Source organism: Chiloscyllium plagiosum, chromosome 6 (assembly GCF_004010195.1).
Source record: "Chiloscyllium plagiosum isolate BGI_BamShark_2017 chromosome 6, ASM401019v2, whole genome shotgun sequence".
NCBI lineage: Eukaryota > Metazoa > Chordata > Chondrichthyes > Orectolobiformes > Hemiscylliidae > Chiloscyllium > Chiloscyllium plagiosum.
Genome location: NC_057715.1, coordinates 10,093,329 through 10,111,323, shown reverse-complemented (window position 1 = coordinate 10,111,323; position 17,995 = coordinate 10,093,329). Strand labels below are relative to the sequence as shown.

Here is a 17,995-nt window from a genome sequence, read left to right as displayed (position 1 = left end):
ATGTAAAACTCCGTTATCTCACTTTTTAGATTAGAATCAATCTAAACATCGTGGCATAGACAGAGAACACAAGAGGCCAACACCCTCAACATATTGTCTAGCTATCACCATTGTTAACAGCTAACCCGAGAATGCAACTTTTTAAAAAAAAGGTTTTGTGATTTGCACATGAAAGAAGTGAAACTATCATGGTATTCTAACAGATGAAAGGATTAACAGACAATCAATTTTTCAATGTATAATTTCAGTTACATCACAGAATTTATAGCAAAAATTTACAGTGTGTGTTAGGATTGAGCCCACCACCACCACCTGATGAAGGAGCGTCACTCCAAAAGCTAGTGTGCTTCCAATTAAACTTGTTGGACTATACCCTGGTGTTGTGTGATTTTTAACTTTGTATTCCAAATTAGTAAGCAAGGTCGACACATTTAGAAACAGAATAGTACAACAATTTCTGAATACATTTCCACTTTGTCCCCCTAAATGCTTTCTTACTTTTGAAAGGAATTGCAAAATTGCAGTTAAACTGATGACAGCATCAAATAAAAGCTATTAGATAAAATGTTAAATGGAAAATGATATAAACTATAAGTAGAAATGTATTTACTTAAAAGTAATATTGATGTACATTGTAAAGAAAGGACAAACTTGCATTTATTTTCTATTTTTCATGTCTTCAGAATGCCCTAACAAGCACAATGATTACATCTGAAATAGTGCCACAGGTGTAAGGCAGGGTTTGTATTGCAGCAAACAGTCTGATTGAACAACACTTATTTAAGGGATGACTGCACTAATTTAAACAGTAGAAACAAGTCAAGGCACAACTAAGATCAGAATGTGAGAAGGAATGAAATAGAAGTGCACAAGAAAATAATTAAGTCAAGTCCTCACATATGTTATCAGGTGAGCAAGTAACCACCCAAGAGAACTAAAAAAAAACACAAATGTATGTTGCACTTACACTTTCAAAAGACACCTGAAGAAATACTGTGCAATCCAAAATGCTAGTTTAATACCCTCTAAGAATTCAGTGTAAACTTTAGGAATAGTTAAGAAATTGGGTGTATGGTAGGATGCATGTACTTGTCAAAGACATATAGGAAGACAATCAATTCCAGATTTTTCCTAGGAATCAACAGAGCGTCTAACTTACATCAATAGCATGAATCCAAAATTGCAAATTGAAGATGCCAAACCAGGAGGGGCAGCATTGTAAAAGGAGATAAGTTAGAAACTAAGTATAGAATTTTGGCAGGTGGTGGCCTCATGGTGTTATTGCTGGACTATGAATCCAAAGACCAAGGTAATGCCCTGGGGACCATAGTTCGAATCCCACCATGGCTGAAGAAGTTTGAATTCAATAAAAATCTGGAATTAAGAGCCTAATGATGATCATGAAACCATTGTTGATTGTCAGAAAAACCCATCTGGTTTACTAATGTCCTTTAGACAACGAAACTGCCATCCTTCTCTGCTCTGGCCTACATGTGACTCCTGGCCCATAGCAATGTGGTTCACACTTAACTATCCTAAAGCAAAAAATGCTGGCCTAGCCAGTGACAGCCACCTCCCGTGAATTTAAAAAAATGGGTGAAACAATTGCAGATGTAATTCGATGTGGTCAGATCAAAAGTTTATTTTCTGATTATATGAATGGCAGTAAACTGGAAATGGAGGTAGTGCAACAAGATCCAGGTATCCTTGTGCAGTTGCTAAATGCGATCGTTTAGGTGCCGCAGGCAATGAAGAAAGCAAACAATATGTTGGCTTTCAGAGTGAGAGGATTAGAGCATAGGAGCAGGGATGGGATGCTACAGGTGGACAGGCCCTTGGTGAGACCACACCTGGAACATTGTGTGCAGCTTTGATCTCCTTATCTGAGGAAGGATACTTCTGACAATGGAGGGAGTGCAACGAACTGCCATCAGAACGATTCCTGGGATGGCAGAACTGACATATGAACAGACACTGCATCACTTAGTACTACATTCAATATAGCTTAGAAGGATAAGCTGCTGGAGGTGGGCAGGGGCGCAGGCTCTCAGAAACCTGTAAAAATCAAAGAGAACTTGACAGAATAAATGCAGAAAGGTTGTTCCTGATGACCAGTGAGTACAGAACCAGGGTCACAGTTTCAGGAGATGGGGTAGACCATTTAGGACTGAGGGCAAGAGAAATTTCTTCATTGACTAAATGGTGAGCCTGTGAAATTCTCTGACACAGGAAGCAGTTGTGACCAACATACTTAGGCAAAAGGGGCCAAAAGGTAAGGGGCAAAAGAGGGAACAGGGTACTGAGTTGGATGATCAACCATGGTCATAATGGTTGAGCATTTTGAAGGGCCAAAGTGCCTACTCTTGCTTCTCTTTTCTAGGTTTCTAAAAGCAAAACAAAATGAAGGCAGAGGTTCTGACTTGAAAATGTTGGAGCTCACTATTCAGTGCAGAAGGTTTTAAAGAACCTAATCAAAAGGTGATATGCTGTGCTTCAAGGTTACTCTGCGAAGCCACGCATGGACAGGCTACAGGAGTTGTAAGGGAAAATAAAGTGATAGATGACCAGAAGGCCTGGGTGACGTTTGCAGGCCAATTAGAAATGCCACACAGAGCAATTATCCAGTTTGCCGCTGTTTCCTTATTATATAATAAAAATAGGCTGCCATCAGTGTCATCACATTATAATAAATTTATATTAGCATAAGGAAATTACTAATTTTTGTGGAATGAGGTTCTAAAACTTTGGAAAGGAGCAAATAACAGTACGGGTGTTGCATCTCCTATTGATGCACAAGATACTGCTACAGGAATGGGAATATAGTGTCTGAAGAATGGGAAAGGGTGTTGCAGAAAGAATGGTGCCTTTGGTATGAATATTTGATCATGGCATCACACTGGATCTGGCAGAAGTAGCAAACAAAACTGCATAAAATATCCTACAACACTGACAAATTATGATTGAACTATATTGTGCCTTGGTCAGAATGAAGTTTAAATGCCACCTCCTGTTCTGGCTATTAAGACAAGTAGAAAACACATTACCCCCTAATAAGTTAAAGTTCTGTCCAGTCAACCACAAAGTGGAAATGTGTGCAATGCAGGCTATCTAGGAATCAGAGGACATCAGTCTGTCCTCAGAAATTAAGAAGTGAAGGAGTACGCAAACCAGATTAAAAAGTAATTAAATTTTCCAGTTGGGGAAGAGGACAGGAATTGCTGCTGTTAGTCATCAATGTAATAGCAAATGGGGAAGGAATGGACCTGTGTACGATTAGAACAAAGAACAACTACATATTCAATTAAATTGATTGATTGATTGATTTTATATGTCACGTGTATCAAAGCACAGTGAAAAGTTTTGTTTGCGAACTGTACAGGCAGATCATAGTAAGCAAGGGCTATACATAATTAGGACCAATGTGAAGTCATAGAACGTAGAACAGTACAGCACAATAAAGGTTTTTCGGCCCGCAACGTTGTGCCAACCTCTAAGGTCAAACTAACCTATATACCCTTCATTGTAGTATCATCCAGGTGTCTATCCAAGAATCGTTTAAATGTCCTTAAACTATTTGACTCTACTACCACCTCTGGCAGTGCATGCCATGCACCAACCACTATCTGTAAAGAACCAAACTCTGACATCTCCCCTAAACCTTCTTCTAATCACCATATTATGCCCCCTTGTGACAGCCATTTCTGCCCGGGGAAAAATGTCTCTGACAATTCACTCTATTTATGCCTCTCATCATCTTGTACACCTCTATCAAGTCACCTCTCATTCCAATGAGAAAAGCCCTGACTCCCTCAACCTTTCTTCATAAGACATGCCCTCCAATCCAGGCAGCATCCTGGTAAATCTCTTCTGCATCCTCTGTAAAGATTCCACATCCTTCCTGTAATGAGGTGACCAAAACTGAACACAGAGCTCTGCAGAGCTGCAACCTAACCTTGCAGCTCTTAAACTTAATCCCCCTGCTAATGAAAGCCAATACACCATATACCAACAACCCTATTGACTTGGGTGGCAACTTTGAGGGATCTTTGGACACAGACACCAAGATCCTTTTGTTCCTCCACACTGCCAAGAATCCTGCCTTTAATCCTGTATTCTGCATTCAAATTTCACCTTCCAAAATGGATCACTTCACACTTTTCCAGCTTGAACTCCATCTGCCATTTATCAACCCAGTTCTGCATCCTGTCAATGGCCTGTTGCAAATTACAACAGGCCTCCACACTATCTACCACTCCACAACCTTCGTGTCACCGGCAAACTTACTAACCCACTCATCCGTTTCCTCATCCAAATCACTTATAAAGTCACAAGGTGTAGAGGTCCTAGAACAGATCCCTGCAGAACACTATTGGTCATCAAGCTCAAGGCATAATACTTTCCATGTACCACCACCCCCCGTCTTGCATAAGCCAGCCAATTCTGTATCCAGACAGCCAAATCCCCCTGTATCCCATGCCTTCTTACTTTCTCAATGAGCCTACCATGGGGTACCTTATCAAACGCCTTGCTAAAATCCATGTACACCACATCCACTGCTCTAACTTCAATGAGTTTTGTCACATCCACAAAGAATTCAAAAAGGCTCGAGAGGTATGGTCTGCCCCTCAAAGCTACGCTGACCATCTCTAATCAAACTATGGTTTTCCAAGTAATCATAAATCCTGTCTCTCAGAATCCTCTCCAATAATTTGCCCATGACTGATGTAAAACTGACTGGTCTGTAATTCCCAGGATTATCCTTATTCCCTTTCTTGAACAAGGGAATAACATTTGCCACCCTCCAATTAGCTAGCACCACTTTAGTGGACAGTGAGGACACAAAGATCATCGCCAAAGGTGCAACAATCTCTTCCCTTGCTTCCCATATGAACTTTGGGTATATCCCACCTGGCCCAGGGACTTATCTATCCCTACGTTTTTCAAAATTTTCAGTAGATTCTCCTTCTTAACATCAACCTGTTTGAACATATCAGCCTGTTTCAAGTGTCCTCACAAATGTCACGGTCCCTCTCAGTAGTGAATATTGAAGCAAAGTACTCGTTAAGGACCTCCTCTGCCTCCAGGCGCAAGTTCCCTCTACTATCCCTGATCGGTCCCACCTTCACTCTGGCCATCCTCTTGTTCCTCATATTAGTGTAGAATGTCTTAGGATTTTCTTTAATCCTACCTGCTAAAACCTTTTCATGCCTCTTGTTCTCCTAAGTCCATGTTTCAGTTGCTTCCTGGCTACCTTGTAGCTTCCAGAGCACTATCTGATCCTTGCCTCCTCAACCTTAAGTGAGCTTCCTTCTTCCTCTTGACTAGATGTTCCACATCCCTTGGCATCCAAGGCTCCTTCATCCTACCATTTCTTCCTTGCTGGACAAACCTATCCAGCGTTATCAGCAACTGCTCCCTAAACAACTTGCACATTTCTGTCAAACATTTCCCTGAGAACATCTGTTCCCAATTTAAATACCCTGTATAAGTGAGTTGGAGTCAAAGGAGAAGTTGGTCAATTCAGCCTTGTGAGCAGTATGGTGGGCGACGTTCCCTCTAAGCTGTGTGGCTACAGGGAAAGTCTGCTCATGCTGTTTGGCATACCATGCACGGTTTCCACTTCAAAAAATGCTGCTATGCACAGATCTCAGGAGGTCTGCGCAGCAGCAAGTAAAGTTAGAGGGACCGTTGGTGGTGAAGCATAATGATTGGTTAGGCTTCTGGTCAAGGAGAAATGGAGAGCTCTCAGGATGCTGGAAAATGTAGGTGTACAGTGACTGGACACTTGCAAGTTCTTTTTGTAGGTTGCTCAAAGTTAAAAATCACAGCGCCAGGTTATAGTCCAACAGGTTTATTTGGAAGCACTAGCTTTCGGAGCACTTCATCAGCTGGTTGTGGAGTATAAGATCATAAGACACAGATTTATAGCAAAAGTTTACAATGTGATGTAACTGAAATTATATATTGAAAAAGACCTGGATTGTTTAAGTCTCTCATTTTTTAAAATGAACATGTTGGTTTCAGTTCTTTCATATGTAACTCGCAAAACTTTTTTAAAAAAGTTACATTCCCAGGTGTACTTTAAAAATTGGTGTCATTGTTGGCCCAGATAATGTACTGAAGGTGTGAGCTGTCCTGCGTGAGCCACAATGGTCAGACTGATTCTAATCTAAAAAATGGATTTCCAGAATCTTACATGAATTCATGCAGGTTTTCAGCAAAGTAAAATGTAATTCTGCAAGTACAAATTCACTCCACAAATCTGTGTGTGTATATGTGCAGGTGGGTGTGTGTGTATGTTTGGGGGTGGTTATGATTGTCTGTGAGACAGTACGTGTATATGCATGAGTGTTTTGTAGGTGTAACACTGAGCTCTTGGTCATGCATCATCCAAATTTTTTCATCCCTCTCTCATTCTAACATCACAAACCTCATTCACTAACGGATCCAATAATGCTGAATATAAACTCAAAGAATGGTACCGCATCATTCCAGTTTACACTTTATTAACCTCCTGGAACTGAACTGGGTTCAACAATTAGAGACCATAAACTTTGCCTCTGATTCTTTGACAGTAATTACTGACCATGATTCTGCTTTTCCCAATTATATCTTTGATAGATTTAGCTTCCTTCTTGTCTCATTGACATCTTTTACTTTGCAGCATCATTGTTTGTTATTTAATGTCTGTTCCTCTCCACTCTATGATAAGTCTTTGCTTTTGTTCATCACAAGTATCTTTATCCTGAAACAAAACTGTTAAAATTACTGCATCTGCAGTATTTTGTCTTTGACATTTTTTTCTGGCCAACAGACACTAATACAGAATTTCCAACAGTTTCAGCTTGTGCAAATACACAAATCTAATAGCAAATGATTAATAATCCAATATTGTCTTTCATTTGATTTTATTGTAGGTATAGTAAGTGGAGTTTAAAGAAGGCATCAATCAATTTTAAAACCCTCACAACTCTGAAGCTATTCAACTGAAGGAGAATGCAACAGACTTTAGGGCTATACATACAGAACTAAAATTTAAGAGAGAGACATTACTCTAACCAGACTCCTTGCATTCAAGTGTCCAGTTTGGGCAGAGCCAGGTAATCACATCCAGGACAGTGGGTTGCAACTGTCTGCTGCATAATCGCAAATGGAAAGTCTTGCATGTGCAAGGCAACAGTGCAATTGGGCATAATTCTTTCCTTACCATTATAAAGAAATCCTTGATGTGATCAACAATAACAACTGACAGTTTAATTAGTGCAGTGAAAAATGTCTATAATTGAATAAAAGCATTTTTAAGAAGGATAGCCGATCCGTCAACTATGAATTGCTTACTTTCAAATGACTAAGAATTATAAAATAATAATGAATATGTAGCAGCTTCATGCGTGTGGATGTGTTATTTAGAACTTAACATGGGAGCCATTTAAAATCTGCCCACTTGTACCCCTTGTTTTAAGAATATGAGCTTAATTTGAAGAATTTTCCAACCAAGCACAATGAACAGAATTTTGTCATTATAATATGAACTTAATTCAAGTGAACTAGCAAAGATCAGGTAAATGCAAAAAGTTATTTTGCATGTAACCTGCATTTAAAATTTCACGATCAGGTCAAATTCATCAATATAACTAGTTCAAACAACTTGTTATATATCCCCCCCCCAAAAAAAGAGTTGTTATTTAATAGAGACCACAATCTTACACATTTATACATAAAGAGTTACACATATCTTAAAGGTATGATGACAGCTACCTCCATTGACACCATGCAAGAAACATTAAAACAGGAGATGAAATAGCTTATACTTAAGGGACAGAAACACAGATTTGTACAAGTAGGCAAGATTCTTCTGGGATCATATAAAAGAATATGCCTCAATGGCAATTCCGATACTATAATGTAAAAGATAATATATTAATTCTAACACTCTCACTTTTAGATTATCTTAAAAAGATTTTACCTGACACTGCAATCAACCTGGGATGGGGTGGGGAATCTCTCTCTCTCTGGGTGTGGGGTGTCTCTCTCTCTGGGTGTGGGAAAGGAGCACGAGGCTCGAACCGCGCCTCGCTTTAAAATCTGGAACATAAACACAAACCTTCATGACTGTTCGGGAACAATCCGCATTCAACTGCTTCACTCACACACACACTCCATCTTTACACGGAGTGGGGAGGGGGGGGGTTGAAAACAACAGGCCGGAAATGACGACAAGCACCTCCATCAGCTTCCGCTCTCACAATATGGCGCCAAGGGCCTCGCAGCTCCTGTGGCCCGGAGAGCGCCTGTGCAGAGCAGGCAGCTCCTTTCGGTGCTTATACAATTCTGATGAAGAGTCACCTAGACTCGAAACGTTTGCTTGCTCTCTTACCACACATTCTACCTAACCCGCTCCGATTTCCAACATTTTTATTGTTTTCACTGCGCCTATGCTGGACCAACCAGCTCCTGTGGGTCAGTCTGCGCTTGTGCAGTTCCGACGCTTGTGTGTGAGAGAATGCGCCTGTGCGGTACCGGCAGCTTCTGTGTGTCAATGCGCCTGTGCGGTACCGGCAGCTTCTGTGTGTCAATGCGCCTGTGCAGTCCTGGCAACTGGTGAATGCGCCTGCGCGGAGCCTGGCTGACCCTGGGGTCGAGGAGCTGTGGTGATTTTTACCTGAAACAGTGAGTTGAGCCTCAGTCAGAGCGAACCGTTCCTCAATACTTTATTATCGTTAATGGCGCCGGTTGTTGGATGTTGGTAGTGGCTGCTGTGTAATACTGATGATAGTGAGGGTTCACCGGATTGGCGGTTGCCCGTCACCATGAAGACTGTGGCCATTCAGCCCCAGCAGCTGCACCTCCATTCACCTTCAAACTGAACCAGGCTCGACTATTCCGTCTGCTGTAATCTCTCTCTCTCTTCCATCCCCCTTCCCGTTCCTGTGACAAGCCACTGTTGACAGTTCTTGGCTTGGTGTTTCCTCATCCTGTTTCATGTTTGTCTGGACAGGGCTGTTGGGAGTTAGCCCAGCCCTTTTCCATTCCTGCACCATCAGATCTTCAGTGCTTTGGAGGAGGTGAGGACTGCAGATGCTGGACGGTCAGAGTTAAAGAGCGTGGTGCTGGAAAAGCACAGGCGGTCAAGGCAGCATCCGAGAGTCGAGGTTTCCGGCATAAGTCCTTTATCAAGAATGTGACGGGGAAGTGGGGCTGAGAGATCAATTAGATGGTGGGGGACAGGGGCCTGGGATGGTGATAGGTAGATGGAGGTGGGAGTGTGATAGTGATAGGTTAGTTGGGAGGGTGTAGGTGGGAAGATCAGCTGGTTTGATGGTGAGGTTGGGGTTGGAACGGAGGGAGTGGAGGGTAAACAGACAGAGAGAACAATTCAAGAGGGTGGTGCTGAGTTGACGCTTCCTCTGGCAGTTCATTCCATACATGCAACATCCTCTGTATGAAAAAGCTGCCCCTTTGGACCCTTTTTAGGACCCCTTTTTCCTCACACCTTAAATCTAAGCCCTCTAGTTTTGGACCCCCCCCCACCCTGGGGAAAAAAGACATTGGCTTTTCATGTTATCCACCCCCCCCCCCCAAACACCCGATTTTATAAACTTCTATAATGTCATCGCTCAATCTCTGCTCCAGGGAAAATTATTGCAGCATATTCAACCTCTCCCTATAGCTCAAACCCTCCCGTCCCAGCAACATCCTTGTAAATCTTTTATGCATCCTTTCAAGTTAATCAGCATCTTCCCTATAGCAGGGTGACCAGAATTGAATGCACTATTCCAAAAGTGGTCTAACCAATGTCCTGTACAGCTGCAAAATGACCTCCCAACTCCTATACTCAGTGCCCTGCCAATAAAGGCATACGTACCTTCATTACCTTGTCTACATATTACTCCACTTTCAAGGAACTATGAACCTGCACTGCAAGGTTCTTTGTTAATTGCCATTAAGTGTATTTGATTTGATTTGCCTTGCCAAAATGCAACACCTCACGTTTATCTAAACTAAAGTCCATCTGCCATTTCTTGGTGACTGTCACCATCTGTCCAGTGCGTTCTGTTTTTGTTGTTGAACTTAGTGCACGCTGCTTGATCTTCCAAAAGCAGCAGAAGCAAATCAAAGTTTGACATCTCCTTCATTGTTCCATTTACTGGCAATAACAGATTGAGATTTGACACCTATTCAAATGATGCTTCCCGGACAGAGTCATAAAGTTTTACAGTGTTGAAAGAAGCACTTCAGCCTATTGTGTGCAGGCCAGTCATCAAATGCTTATCTACTCTAGTTTTATTTTGCAGCACTTTGCCTGCGGTCTTGCATCCAATGATGCTTCAAGTGATCATCTAAATGCTTCTTAAGTGTTACGAGATTCCTGCTTCTGCTACCCTTTCAGTCATTGAGTTCCAGGTACCCATCACCCTCGGGGTGAAAACATTTTTCCTTAAATCCTCTAAACCTTCTACCCTTTACTTCAGCTACAGTTGGTGATTCTTTTCTCATTTATGCCTCTTGCTTTATCTTTTGTGTCTTTTCTTTGTCCCATTATCATCCCATTATGCCTTTTACAATGATCCCTTTTATCATTTAAACTCTACTATTTTCCACCCTGTCTCTCTCCCCATCACCCAGTCCTGACGAAGGGTTTCAGCCCGAAATGTTGACTTTCCCGCTTCTCAGATGCTGTTTGGCCTGCTTTGCTTTTCCAGCTTCGTATTTGTTTGCTCTGTACAGGTGTTTGGTTATCTCAGATTGCTGGTTGATTGGAGTGTGGTGCAGAGTCAAGATTAGAGTGGTGCTGGAAAAGCGCAGCAGGTCAGGCAGCATCCAAGGAGCAGGAGAATCAACGTTTCAGGCAAAGCCATGATTTGGAGATGCCGGTGTTGGACTGGGGTGTACAAAGTTAAAAATCACACAACACCAGGTTATACTCCAACAGGTTTATTTGGAAGCACTAGCTTTCGGATTGCTGCTCCTTCATCAGGGTGTTGTCAGCATTCCTGATGAAGGGCCTTTGCCAGAAATGTTGATTTTTCTGCTCCTCGGATGCTGCCTGACCTGCTGTGCTTTTCCAGCAGCAATCTAATCTTGACTCTGATCTCCAAAATTTACAGTATTCACCTTCACCTGGAGTGTGGTGCAGATGATACCAACCACACATTGCAGTGGTTCTTCATGGTGACTTGCCTTACACCATTACTGTTGTGAAGTAGTATCTCTAAAGCCTCTACAACACATTTGAATTTGCCTCTGAAGTAAGATTCTTGTTATTTGTGCAAATCCCTAAAGGCTTTATAGCATTATTTCTCATTTCAGCTTTACACTTCCAGAATTGACTTAATGTCACAGTTCATACTGCAGTTGAGGAACTGCATGTCTGCACACTTGATTTCCATTTTCCATTTAGAGTTGCAACATCAATCACATTTTTTTTGTCTGTTCATCAGGTGACAGCTAAGTCTACTTTTATGGACTTTCTTCAATGAAATTGTTACTTATACGAAAGAAAAATATCCATTCCACTTTTCATTTTCTTCCTGAATCTCGAGCCTTCCTATAGCTTCATCCTGGAAAGACCAGTTAACTCCCATTTGGGCACTGAAGTCTCTTAATTTCAGCATTAAATGTGGTGCATACTATAAAACAATGGCATTTCTATGTAGTGTCCACAATATTGAGTATGCACCATGTGCTTTGTCAACTATTTTCTTGAATTTTAGTTTAATTCATCCTCATCCTATGAATGGTTTTTCAAAAATGACAATTGCTTCCTTCTCTTTAACCAAGCTTTTGATGATCTGTCCTAATGTTTCCTCCCTGTCTTTTGAATTGGTAGGTTACATCTGTGCACTATTACCCCGAGTTCAACATGTCTGCAGCATCTGCATCAAATAATTCGCTAATAAAGACTGTGGCCAGTAAAGTGCCTTTTTCTGACTTGTGTTCAACACTGGAAAAAATCCAGAAAAGTAGGTCCAGACCTGATAAAAATAAGTATTTCAAGGACTTTCTGGATTCGTGGAGAAATTTCCATGACACACTCCATAAGAATGATTTAAACACTACTGATTCCTTCTACCCAGCACTGCGTCTAATTCTTCCTCAGCTCGAAAGGGAAAGGATGGCATATGGAATAAAAGAGACAATGCTTGCCAAACTTTACATTGATGTTCTTGGTCTACCAAAAGATGGAAAAGATGCACTTAAGCTTCTGAACTATCGAGCTCCAACCAGTTCACATGGAGAGGCTGGTGATTTTGCTGTGATTGCATATTTTGTTTTGAAGCAGAGGTGTCCAAATAAAGGCACGCTGTTTGTGCAGGATGTGAATGAACATTTGGATTCTATTGCACTCAATAATGCTGCCAAGAAAAAAGATTTGATCAAAAAGAGTCTGCTGCAGCTAATCTGTCAGAGTTCAGCTTTGGAACAAAAGTGGCTTATTCGTATGATCTTGAAAGATATGAAACTTGGTATCAGTCAGCAGACTATATTCCAGTTATTCCACCCAGATGCAGCAGAGCTTCACAGTGTAACGACAGATCTGGAGAAAGTTTGTAAACAGCTTCATGATCCAACAGTGTCCCTCAGTGATGTCTCTATCATGATGTTCTCTCCTTTTCGGCCAATGCTTGCCGCCATTGCTAACATAAAACACATTGAAAAGTTAATGCACAATCAGAGCTTCTATTTGGAAACTAAGCTGGATGGAGAGCGTATCCAGCTTCACAAGGACGGAGATGTTTACAAATATTTCTCACGCAATGGATATGATTACACCCAGCAGTTCGGTGCTTCTCCATTGCAAGGATCCCTCACACCATTTATTCATAATACCTTCAAGAGCAATTTGCAGAACTGCATACTTGATGGAGAAATGATGGCTTACAACCCCATCACTCAAACCTTTACGCAGAAGGGCAACAAGTTTGACATCAAAAGAATGGTGGAAGACTCAGAATTGCAAACTTGTTTCTGTGTCTTTGATGTGTTAATGGTAAATAACCAGAAGCTGGCAAATGAAACCCTCAGGAAAAGGCATGAAATTCTTCAAACTCTCTTCACATCAGTGCCAGGGCGCATTCAGGTTGTGGAGAAAACTGAGATAAAATCAAGAAAGGATGTAGCTGATGCCCTAAATGAAGCAATAGATAAAAGGGAAGAAGGAATCATGGTGAAAGATCCTTTGTCTGTGTATAAACCAGACAAGCGTGGTGAAGGCTGGTCAAAAATTAAGCCGGAGTATGTTGATGGCTTGATGGATGAGCTTGATATCTTAATTGTTGGTGGTTACTTTGGGAAAGGACATCGCGGTGGAATGGTATCTCACTTCCTATGTGCTGTCGCAGAGCCTGCTTCACCTGGTGAGAAACCATCAGTCTTCCACTCGCTTTGCCGTGTCGGATCTGGGTACACCATGAAGGAATTGTACGATCTTGGGCAGAAACTGGCTGTACACTGGAAACCGTACCGCAAAAGAGATCCTCCACCAAATATCCTCTGTGGCACAGAAAAACCAGAGGTCTACATTGAGCCATGCAATTCTGTTATTCTACAAGTTAAAGCAGCTGAGATTGTGAGCAGTGATATGTATAAAACTGGTTGCACCTTGCGTTTTCCGCGAATTGAAAAGATCAGAGATGATAAGGATTGGCATGATTGTATGACATTACATGATTTGGATCAATTGCATGATAAGGCATCCGGGAAACTTGCATCAAGACATGTTGACCTAGATGATGAGGAACTGGACAAGAAAAAGCGTAAAATTCCTTCAAAGTCCAAAAAGTTGATTGGCATTGCAGAACAGTTTAAAGCCCAAGATCTGTCCAGTGTTGACAAAGTTTCTAATATTTTTGAAGATGTTGAATTTTGTGTCTTGAACGGTCTTGATGACCATCCTAAAGCAGAACTAGAAAAGGGAATAGCTGAATGTGGAGGGTTGGTCGTGCAGAACCCTGGGCCAGACACTTATTGCGTTATTGTTGGCAAAGTTAATATCCGCGTCAAAAACCTTATTGCTGCTAATGAGCTTGATGTGGTCAAAGCTGACTGGTTGGTGCACTGTTTGCAAAAGAAGTGTTTTATACCATGGCAACCCCAGTTTATGATTCATATGTCACCTTGCACAGAAAAACATTTTGCCCAGGAATATGATTGCTATGGAGACAGTTATTACGCTGATGTTAATAAAAGCCATCTGCGGGAGATATTCAAAAGAATGAGTAAACCAGAACACCATTTACCCTTTAAAGCTATTGCTGACTTGGAACAGCGTTACCTTTGGGATGCGTCACCTCTATGTATGTTCAGACACTGCATCGTTTATGTAGATCTTTACGCTATAATTGGTGATGCTAGTGCACAGGTACATGGCACAAGCTTAGATTTGAGAGTTTTGGAGTTGCGATTTCACGGTGCACAATGCGTTACTAATTTGACCGAAGGTGTCTCACATGTCGTCGTTGGTCGTGATGTACGACGTCTTTCCGAACTAAAATTGCTCAGGATGACATTTGAAAGGAAGTTCAAAATTGTACTGGAATCATGGGTAACTGATTCAGTAAAAGCAGGAAGTGTGCAAGATGAAAAGAATTACCTACTGTAGAAGAAATAATCTCTGAAATATGAGCAAAATGTGGGCAGTGTAGAATTTGTCTGCAAAATTGCTTGAAGATCAGTGTATCTGAAGCTGTACAACTCTACTCAAAACTTACAGTTTTCTTCTTTTGTTGCACTTATTTTTCTCATGAACACGTAGCAATAGATGACCCAGATGGAACTTTTTAATTTTCACTTTTCAGTTTGTCCTCCAAAAAGGATGAGTTTCTTAATACAAGCAAAAATACATCAATAATATTAGTATCTGATTATCATAAATTTCAGTTGGGTAACTAAAATGCTTGGCATCACTCCAGAAATGGAAAAGCAATCATCAACATTTAAATTTCAATGTTGGTACTAAGGCTTCAGAAATAATGTTAAAACAGCAAAAAAAAAGTCAATACTAGAGGTGAAAGTAACATCAAAATGTTGAACCTAATCATCATAAAGTTAATATTCTCATATTAAAATTTACATCCTTTACAGATAACATCCAACATCAGTCAAAAATCAGACACAGAGATCTTACCAGCTATTAACTTTCATAGTTAACAGTGAATATTGTAGTCAGTCATTATTATTTGCCTTGTCTGCCATAAATGTAATATAGAAGAACCATGATTATCCAGCATTCGATTATCCGAATTTCGGATTATCCGTACAAGATTGTAAGGTCCTGATGCTTGGCTAAACTGTGTTATCCAGCATTTTATTATCTGAATATTCGATTATCCAAACAAAATACTGCCCACCTGTGTTGTTCAGAAAATCGAGGTTCCTCTGTATTTACCATTCTCTCTAATATGACTGTTTGTTTCAAGTGGCATTTTGTGTCACCTTACAAACTGGAACTGTTTCAAGTATTGAAAGTGACACTTAATGAAGCTAGAATATTGGTTTAAGTTAGTGATGTATACCTCAAATTCCTAACCATTTGTTGCACTGTTCCAAGCAAACCAAAGAACAAGCTTTAAACAACATTATGGACAAAAGTACAAACTGAGTGTTGTAAACTTTCCTTACTGAAAGGAAAAAGGAACAAACTGAAATTAAGACATTCCATGACTAATCAGGGTGAAGGTGGTGACATAAATTGTGACAAATTGTGAGACAGTGGAGGAGGATATGTGGTTTTGCATAAAACTCCCTGATTCTGCTGCAAAGTCGTTGTGGTAGAATCCATGAAGCAAATACTTGTTAATGTTTTAGAGGGTGTTCTCAAGCATGTTCATTCATCTCTTTAAGGGAGCTTCTGAGATTTTAACAATGATTATATATGTACTTTCAACACATACAGAATTTTCTGAATGCGTTAATCTCCATAGACCATAAAGTTATTTGTTTACCCAGTTAAATACCATTGGAATCTTTGAATTATTGAAACTGCAGGGGACTTGATACATTGTCTGAGAGCTGCTTAGTTTTGCTTCATTATCTGTAAAATGCATACATGTCAGGTCATCAGCTTTTTGCACCAGATGCTTCATTAATGTCTATATATTGATTTCCATTTTTGAAGTACATTATGTTCCTTATTGTGTTGGAAGATGCATAAGTTGAGAATAATCCATGGTAGACCACATGATATGGCAAGTAGTGGAGTCGGTTAATAATGGGTTGAAGTAAGGAAATGTCTCTGAATAAAAATTGTCTGACTTGCACATGCTGTTTCTATGTTATAAATTAACTTTTTGGATGTTAAAGTAACTTTATCTTTTAAATGTGAAAGATTAATTTCTAACAATGAGTTGCTGATTTTCATCAGTGATGATACAAACAAGTCAATGAAAAAATAGACTTTTTTTAAAGAAAGGAGCATTCCCATTCCTGTTTTTGCTCCGAAACTAAATTGTAATTCAATATTAAAATGTATATTTTGAGTATCTTTAGCAATGATAAAATGATATTATTCAGAAAGAATTTTACATTTTTACTCAGTCTGGTGTTTATATGTGCTGATATTTTTCTCCATCTTAATATCATTAAGTTGTGCTTTGGAAAATTATTTAATAAAAGTAAACTCTTTAAATGTGGAACATGTTGGCTATTTGTGCATTACATTGATATCCACGATTACATAATAATAGATATTATCCACTCTTTAAAAAAGACAACCAGATCATGAACAAGTGGCGGTTTCCTCTCCTCAAGATAGGTGACCAATATTCTATAGCTGGGCACTAGACAAAGCTTGCAACCAGTGTGAAAGTCACAGATAATTCCACAGCAATGCGAACTCCCATCTCCGTATTTTCAAATCATCCACACCTAGAAATATGAGACTCTACATGTCGCTCTTCTTTAACTTTGTAGGTTTATGTGGTATTACGATCATCTAACTCTGAAAATCTTTCTGGTACTTGCAACTGCATTACAGTTTCCATATGCAGAGTAAGTTCGTTTTGAACTGAAGCCTGTGGCTTTATTCACTGCTTCCTAGTAATACTGATGTAGTCTGGAATTTGTTATCCATTGCCTGGTGCCTCCATATCTTCACAAAAAGGACAGGCGTATTTTGGAAAATTATTTCAAAAGGCAACTGATTGGGTAATTTCAATGATTTTTATCTAAAATTGTCACTTTTCATTATCTGTTAGAAATTTGGTTTTACCATTTGCTACAAGCTTAATTTGTTACAAATAATGGCTTAGGAGAAAGCGAAGACTGCAGATACTGGAGATCAGAGTCTAAGAGTGTGGCGCTGGAAAAGCACAGCCGATCAGTCAGCATCCGAGGAGTAGGAGAGTCAGTGTTTCGAGGAGAAGCTCTTCAACCTGATGAAGAGCTCGAAACGTCAACTCTCCTGCTGTTTGGGTGCTGCCTGATCAGCTGTGCTTTTCCAGCAACACACTTTTTGACACAAATAATGGGTTAGCCAAAGGCAGACAGGAGGTGAATCTTGTGCAAATTATAATGTGTCCTTAACTACAAGTATGACCTCAAAACTCTTGAGCTGCTACTCTTCCAGAAGTACAGAATGTTGTTATTTTGACCTCAAGCCTGTCCCAGGGAAGGCTTAATTTCTATAGCATGAAGCTGTCTCTGCCCTGTGTGGGCATCTGCTCTGGCTTTCAACCTGGGTGTTGAAACGGTGTTTCACCACAACATAATGGGAATTTGCAAAAATATGCACAAAATGCAGAAAACATCTGAAGCTCACTGTGCTACCTATCCAACAGTAAATGAGTGCCTTTGATTGCATTTAGGAAAGCAGTACTTGGCTGTTCCCTCCGTGACTACCTGGTCAGGTCTACGCCCCCCCTACAACCCACCCTCCCATCCTGGCACTTTCCCCTGCCACTGCAGGAACTGTAAAACCTGCGCCCACACCTCCTTCCTCATCTCTATCCAAGGCCCTAAAGGAGCCTTCCACATCCATCAAAGTTTTACTTGCACA

The 17,995-nt window shown here is 40.4% G+C and overlaps 2 protein-coding genes across 5 annotated transcripts in view; one reads left to right on the top strand and one right to left on the bottom strand.

Annotated features, from left to right (window-relative positions):
- Positions 1–8,186, bottom strand: part of abhd13 (abhydrolase domain containing 13) — a 33,704-nt gene extending 25,518 nt beyond the window's left edge. Inside the window, exon 1 of the mRNA XM_043691188.1 lies at positions 8,105–8,186. The gene's annotated coding sequence lies outside the window, so the exon portion shown is untranslated. The remainder of the gene's footprint in view (positions 1–8,104) is intronic.
- A 397-nt stretch (positions 8,187–8,583) lies between these two features.
- lig4 (ligase IV, DNA, ATP-dependent) overlaps positions 8,584–17,995 on the top strand; it is a 24,509-nt gene continuing 15,097 nt past the window's right edge. The window contains exons 1-2 of one of the 4 annotated variants that reach the window (XM_043691186.1): positions 8,584–8,670; positions 11,831–16,634. In XM_043691186.1, coding sequence (XP_043547121.1) covers positions 11,864–14,602 — 2,739 coding nt within the window. In that variant the 5' untranslated portion in view covers positions 8,584–8,670; positions 11,831–11,863 and the 3' untranslated portion in view covers positions 14,603–16,634. Of the gene's footprint in view, positions 8,671–8,699; positions 9,066–10,310; positions 10,405–11,830; positions 16,635–17,995 lie in introns of those variants that run through there. The other 3 variants (XM_043691187.1, XM_043691185.1, XR_006311857.1) reach the window with 3 other exon arrangements.